We start from the raw sequence: 7,267 nt of genomic DNA, 5'->3' as shown, positions 1-7,267 counted from the left end.
GGGTGGATATAGCTCGCTGGCAGCCTCACACCGAGGACCTATCCACATCATCATTTACCCAGAATGCTTTGTGTGGAAATAAAAATGTCCCCGTCCGTGTAATATATTTTTAAACTTGTAGTTAAAAAATTTTAAAAACTAAACAGCCTACAGTATTTTACAGTCTTTATTTTACAGTTAAAATAAATGTTTATCAAATAAAGTCTAATGTTACAACTAATCAGAGATCCCTTTAACTACGTAAACAATACTAATAATGACTGCACGTTCCTCACATTCAAAAACAGCTGACGGTGCTTCTTTTACCTGGTCTATGTGCTGCTCCAGAAGGGACTCCAGATCCTTAATGTTATCCAGAGAGAAATAAATAATCTGAAGCAAGAGATGAACAGAAAAGACTCAAACTAATGTAAACAACAACATTCTTACATCAAGCAGTGTAAGAATTCTATAAACGACATGTTTGACTGATTAGGCATTAAAGCAAAAATATCATCCATGAATATGAATTAAGCTGATAAAATACTAAAGAATGATCAAATAATAAACTCATCTATATTCTGAAGTTTTTTCATATGTACATTTGAGCAACTATATAAACAAGGGAAACTCTACCTTTTCAAATACACCTTCAGATCTGTAGTGTCCACATGGAGTGAAATGATTTGTCCCAGAGTTTCTGGTATTTAAAGAAAAAAAAGGCATTTTGAAAACAAATGTATCCAAACAATTTAAGTCAATGTTCTACCAAGAACCACAGACTTTACAGTTCTATCTGACATGAAGAGGTGTCCGTCCAGTTTGGCAGCCCGCTAACTTATAAATGACATCTTGAACTAATCACACCTTTAAACTTAAAACGGGGCATTTCTACAACTTGAGTTAAAGAATAATTGACAATAAAGTAGTTTTGAGTATGAAAAAGTATTTAACAGTGTTTATTCTTTGACCATTCAGATCAATAAAACAGAACCAGAAAAAAAGTCTGAAACTCTTGCAAAAACCTGTTAAGAAAAGTGGAAAAAAAGAAAATATATATTTTTTTGTTTTTCTTGGATCGTCTCTAAAAAACAAAAAAGAAACATTAAAGTAGCTCAGACATAACAGTGTTTGGAGCAGAATCTACTTTCTGGCAGCAATTTTGTAAGTAGACATCACATCTAAAACCTGTTGGGTGTCCATGGAAAATGAAAATCTTAGTATTTGAAGAAACTAATTCACCCACAATGCAGACTTTCTAAAACTCAAGCATCCATTCAAGTTAAAGCAATAAGGGAATAAGATTATCTTACATTGCAACTGTGGCTTGTGTTTCCTTGCCTGCCCTCCACAATACTTCAGCCAGAGCTAAAACAAGACACCGTCTTCTGGTGCTGTTGGAAGGTCGTAGCCTCCTGAGAATAAAAGGACAAATGTGTAAAAAACGTTGTATTTGATTGGTTGCTCAGTTGTTTGATTTCAAACTAACTTACTGAAGCGTAGTAATACCGCTATCTGCGTTTTCAAACAGAAGCTTCTTCAGAACAAATGCTTGAACAGATGCCAGAACTCCACAAGGACCACCCTAAAAAAACAAGGAAAAATGCACAATTACAAAGCAAAACACAACAGTTCAGTTGATTACATGAGAATAAATGTGCCAAAATAAGACAGTCWGGGCAAAATGACCTTTTTTTGCACAATGCCATATCTGAGGTCATCAATCTCAGAAAAGGTGAAACCCTGATTCATCCACTCAACACTGAAACAATTTAAGCTGGAACCAAGAAGAATAGTTTTCAAYTCCTAGAAGAATAAACAAAAGAAGAACAGTATAAAAAAAGTAACCAACAAAAACCTGTGTCCAACATGTCTCAGTAAGCACTCACTGTGGCAGTCTGTTGGTCCATAGCACAGCCTGAATAGTGAAACTCTGGAACATTCCTCTGAACAGACACTACTGGCAGATCTTCCTCCTCATCATCAATATCATCTGTAAATATATTAGGCAAATATTTTTTGGCAAAAAAAGGTGCATAATACAGTCAAAAGAGTATTTTTCTTCCATTGGAACTTACCTAAAACTATCTCTGACACATTCAAATCAGAGACATTCAGTCTAGGGTTTACTCTAGGAAAAAAAAAATAATTTTTTATAAATATAACTCGAGGAAAACATTTTAGTTCACAGAAAAGTATTGTGTGATTACCGATACTGTTTGGTGTGGCAACAAAAAGCTACTTACATGCTTGTTTTCAATGTGTTCTTTTCCATTTTCCCACAGCTGCTCTGATCCCGGTTCCTCTCCGCCGTGCTCTCTACACTTCTGGCTGCGCTGTTCTGAGTTAGACTGCTTTTTAAATATACGTCAGTAAAACGTCTGTTTTCCTCATCTTTTCTGAGAAACACCTGCGACACTTCAACTTTTCGGCTTTGCTTTTTTCTGTTTGATTCCTGAAAATAATAATAAAAAAACATAAGTGTGGTTAAGATGATCAAGGAACAAGAGGTTTTAAGCTTCTTCAGTCTGTACCTGTGGTACCGGTCCAGCCAACATGCCTCGTCTGCTGTGATTGGTTCTGTTCTTCTGGGTAACAGAAGTAACGGAAGTGCTTCTGTCTGCCTCCTTTTGCGGAAAGATTTCATTGTCTTGTTGGGAAGCCAGCACTGGTTTGCTTTTTTGGTAATCTGATTTAYAAGTCATATGATCTGTTGGATTAAAACTAGTTGGGATCTCTTTCTCCAACGACACACATGTTGGTTCAGAGGGGCATGCTACGTTTKTTTCAGACCTGTGAAAGAAATCCCACACAAGTACAAGCCAGTTCTACGAAACCATCAAATGGTAAGGTTCTGACACAAAACCCTGCACGTGAAATACCTTCGTTTGCTGCCAACGACAGCCGGCGTCACTTCGTCTGCCTTTGCGTCATTTTTTAATGGTTTACTTACAGGAGAGCTGATAGTTTGCATCATYTGTGAACAGTGTCCGCTAATGAGCTTGTCACTGTTTAACTGTTCAATGTGGTGCTTCACGATAATCTCAAGCAGTGTTTTCAGGGGGGTCCTCAGTACCTGCAATTACAAGAAAGTCTGGTGCAGCTCATTTTTACTACATTTTCACAGCAAAGCAACGCTTTTGATAGTCAGGCTTACTTTATTTTTTCTGTAGAGATCCTCTATGTTGAGAATCTGCCTCAGATGTGATCTGTTATTGATACTGGCCTCTGTGCGTGGATGCTCCTCATCCATACAGGCGATGGTTCTTTTCAGTCCCTGTGGAGCAAAYAGTGAATGAGCTGTTGACATGTACTTAAGAATAGACAGACTTAAATATCTATAAATACATATACATATACAAAGGAAACATTGCTTCTGTAAAAGCTTTTTTTTCCCCTTAAATCAAACATTTTATCATATTGTAGCCGTTTGATTATGTACTCCCTTCTAGCAATAAAACAGTGCCACAAAATMACATCAGCAAACTTATGTAGTTAAAGAGAAGCTAGGCTAGCTGGCTAGCAGTGCTAATGGTTTTAACAGACGGGTCTATGTTTCAGTCAGACGATTAGCTAACTTACCTTTCGACTCAAATATTCCCTTACAAGGGATGAAGACACCTCTTCGGCTGAAGCCACCATGGTTGGAACAAGACAGGAATGGCCACCGTTGGAGCGAAACACCGTGTGGTGTGCTGTCTGCACCGACACAATCTCTGTACTTACATATTAATTATGRAGTCCTAACCTGGACAAAATGACATGTTGGAAACACGCATTGAGAGCAAAATGGACTCTTCTCTTCGGATCCCAAAACGTCTTTGATCAAACGATAGCTCGATTTATTTCTTTCCTTTTCGGACAGACGAAGTTTCAGCATATGATCRAGTGAAACTGCTAGCATGAAGCAGGTAGCCAGTTTTGCTAACATGTGTTACCATGGTGACGCGTCGCTCCTCAGTCTCGTGGACCATCGCGGACACCCTTTAGCGCCGCCTACCGGAAGCGCGCAGAAAAAAAGAAAACTAAACGATGGGACCGCTTATAAAAGTTTAAAGTTTAGATTGTTGCGCATTTTAAAATGTTTATTTTGGTTCGTGTGGTACCAACTTCTAATAAAAAAGGACAAACTCGTGAAGAACTTTTACCTGCTCAAATGTTGGAATTTGTGCCTAAAATAGTAACCGGCTGGAGAAAATAGGTTAAACTGCTTCGCAATATTTTCACTCTTAATATAATGTAGTAATTAGTATAGTATGGCACTATATTAAATAACTTGCCAGAAAAAATCCCAGTATATAGTGATCATATGAGCAGTGGGGCTGGGTGATAAACATTTAATCTATATAATCTTGAGACAGGCTGACCTATGATTTATTAAATTCTGAGTATAAAACGTCCTTCTTGGCCACACATCAAATTTGGCTTAAATATTATTTTGTAATTCAAAACACGTGTTCTTGTTTTAACAGTGGTAAATACATTTGTTATTGTGATCTGTAGCTTTCTGTATGGTGTATATATTATTGCTAATAAATAAACCCTACACCATTATATGGTCAAGGTTTTTAGATAGTCCATACCTTTATTTGTAACATTAAGTGTTCAAAATGATCCGTAGTCGGGAAATACGATACGCCCAGGTTTATGTAAAACATGTCAACAAGATCTACTAGACCTAGTGGCGACAGTCTGTTTTTATTATTCTATATATGTATATTCACTTGTTTTCCTGTATCTGTGATCATTGTTGCACATATGCACAAGTAAAACACAGTACACAACCCATTTTCGTCATTTAATTCACACATTGGCACCAGATGCCCCCACACTGGACCACGATGCTTTGCGCTAGGTAAAGATGGTGGTATCCACGAAATAGTCCATTGAGACACAAATGTTGCTTGTTAAATTAACTATCTTCTAAATCAGGGATCATCAATTCCGGTCCTCGAGGTCCGCAGCCCTGCATGTTTTACTTTTTTCCCTTCTCTAACACACCTGATTCAATCAGTGAATTACCTCTTCCAAGTTCTGCAGAAGCCTGATAATCATCTATTCATTCACACCAGGTGTGTTGGAGCAGAGAAACAAGTAAAACATGCAGGGCTGTGGACCTCGAGGACCAGAATTGATTATCCCTATTCTAAATACATATACTGTATTTATCTATGAGTAAATGTAATCACTCTGAAAATAAAATTAAAAAATAGGTTATTATAATGCTGCTACATAGGTTTGCCTTTCTGTGGGCCCACCACCTGCAGGACGAGCCATACGAGTCTGGTGCATGATGCTATGGGCAGTAGCCAAAGGCAGGGACCTTGGCGCTCTGACCCTGGCCTACCGAAACTGGCTCTTGGGACATGGAATGTCACCTCTCTGGTGAGGAAGGAGCCTGAGCTTGTGCGTGTGGTTGAGAGGTACCAGCTAGATATAGTTGGGCTCACCTCAACACACAGCATGGGCTCCAGAACCGTTCTCCTTGAGAGGGGCTGGACTTTATTCTACTCTTGAGTTGCCCATGGTGAGAGGTGCCGAGCTGGTGTGGGTCTACTTTTGGCCCCCCGACTTGGTGCCTGTGTGTTGGAGTTTACCCCGGTAGATAAGAGGGTAGCTTCCCTGCACCTTCGGATTGGGGGATAGGCTCTGACAGTCATTTGTACTTATGATTGTTCAGAGTACCCAACCTTCTTGGAGTCCTTACCGGGGGTGCTGGAAGGTGCTCCAGCTAGGGATTCCTTTATTCTGATGGGAGAATTCAATGCCCACATGGGTAATGACAGTGTGGCCTGGAGAGGCGTGATTGGGAGGAACGGCCTCTCTGATCTGAACCCGAGCAGTGTTCTGTTGTTGGACTTCTGTGCTAGTCACAGTTTGTCCATCACAAACACCGCGTTCGAACATAAGGGTGTCCATATGTGCACATGGCACCAGAACACCCTAGGTTGCAGATCGATGATTGACTTTGCAGTCGTGTCATCTGATCTACGGCCTCCTGTTTTGGACATGCAGGTGAAGAGAGGAGCTGAACTGTCAACCGATCACCACCTGTTAGTGAGTTGGAACAGATGGCAGGGGAAGATGCAGGACAGACCCGGTAGACCCAAGCGTGTAGTGAGTGTTTGCTGGGAATGCCTGGCAGAGGAACCCGTCAGATTTTCAACTCACACCTCCGGGAGAACTTCAACCACATCCCAGCCGAGTCGGGGGACATTGAGTCCAAGTGGGCCATGTCCCACGCCTCAGTTGTTGAAGCAGCTGCATTGAGCTGTGGCTGCAAGGTTGTCAGTGCTTCCCGCGGTGGCCATCCTCAAACTCGGTGGTGGACACCCTGGGTAAGGGAGGCTGTCAAGCTGAAGAAGGAGTCCTATTTGGCCTTATTGGCTGGTAGGACTCTGGAGGCAGCTGAGGAGTATCGGCAGGCCAAGTGGGCCGCAGCCCTGGCCATTGCTGAGGCAAAAACTTGGATGTGGGAGGAGTTCAGTGAGGCCTTGGACAAAGACTCTCTATCGGCTTTGAGGAGATTCTGGCAAACCATCCGGTGGCTGAGGTGGGGGAAGCAGCACTTCAGTAACACTGTGCTCAGTGAAGGTGGGGTGCTGTTGACCTCAACTAGTGATGTCATGGGGAGGTGGAAGAAATACCTTTTGGACCTTCTCAATCCCACCGGCACATCTTCTATGGAGAAAGCAGAGTCTGAGGACTTTGGGGCTGGTCTGTCCAAAACTGGAGCCGAGGTCGCTGAGGTAGTTTAAAAGCTCCATGGCGGCAGGGTTCCAGGGGTGGATGAGATCCGCCCTGATTTCCTCAAGGCTCTGGATGTTGTGGGATTGTCCTGGTTGACACGCCTTTGCAACATCACGTGGACATCAGGGGCAGTGCCACTGGATTGGCAAACTGGGGTGGTGGTTCCTCTCTTTAAAAAGGGGGACCGGAGGGTGTGCTCTAGGGGCATCACTCTCCTTAGCCTCCTCGGTAAGGTCTTTTCAGGGGTACTGGAGAAGAGAGTCAGATCAATAGTTGAACCTCAGATTCTGGAGGAACAATGCAGGTTCCATCCTGGCCATGGAGGGAGTCTGGTTCAGTGGCCTCAGGATTTCATCTCTGCTGTTTGCAGATGATGTGGTTCTGTTGGCGTCATCACGCCAGGATCTTCAGCTCTCACTTGAGCGGTTCACAGCTGAGTGTGAAGCGGCTGGGATGAGGATCAGCACCTCTAAATCTGAGTCCATGGTCCTCAGTCGGAAAATGGTGGATTGCTCTCTTCGGGTTGGGGGTGAAGTTC

The 7,267-nt window shown here is 42.1% G+C and overlaps 1 protein-coding gene across 2 annotated transcripts in view; it reads right to left on the bottom strand.

Annotated features, from left to right (window-relative positions):
* The window catches only part of mindy4 (MINDY lysine 48 deubiquitinase 4), a 7,920-nt gene extending 4,014 nt beyond the window's left edge, over window positions 1-3,906 (bottom strand). Inside the window, exons 1-12 of one of the 2 annotated variants that reach the window (XM_014000439.1) lie at window positions 3,562-3,906; window positions 3,137-3,256; window positions 2,862-3,055; window positions 2,514-2,772; window positions 2,226-2,434; window positions 2,058-2,110; window positions 1,869-1,972; window positions 1,669-1,785; window positions 1,473-1,564; window positions 1,293-1,394; window positions 616-679; window positions 307-372 (exon numbers count right to left, since the gene is read on the bottom strand). In XM_014000439.1, the coding sequence (XP_013855893.1) occupies window positions 307-372; window positions 616-679; window positions 1,293-1,394; window positions 1,473-1,564; window positions 1,669-1,785; window positions 1,869-1,972; window positions 2,058-2,110; window positions 2,226-2,434; window positions 2,514-2,772; window positions 2,862-3,055; window positions 3,137-3,256; window positions 3,562-3,621 (1,440 nt within the window). In that variant the 5' untranslated portion in view covers window positions 3,622-3,906. The remainder of the gene's footprint in view (window positions 1-306; window positions 373-615; window positions 680-1,292; window positions 1,395-1,472; window positions 1,565-1,668; window positions 1,786-1,868; window positions 1,973-2,057; window positions 2,111-2,225; window positions 2,435-2,513; window positions 2,773-2,861; window positions 3,056-3,136; window positions 3,257-3,561) is intronic. The other variant, XM_014000433.1, reaches the window with a different exon arrangement.
* Between the last annotated feature and the right edge of the window lie 3,361 nt (window positions 3,907-7,267).

Source organism: Austrofundulus limnaeus, unplaced genomic scaffold (genome assembly GCF_001266775.1).
Source record: "Austrofundulus limnaeus strain Quisiro unplaced genomic scaffold, Austrofundulus_limnaeus-1.0 Scaffold8, whole genome shotgun sequence".
NCBI classification, from domain to species: domain Eukaryota; kingdom Metazoa; phylum Chordata; class Actinopteri; order Cyprinodontiformes; family Rivulidae; genus Austrofundulus; species Austrofundulus limnaeus.
This window is presented reverse-complemented; position numbering and strand designations above follow the sequence as displayed.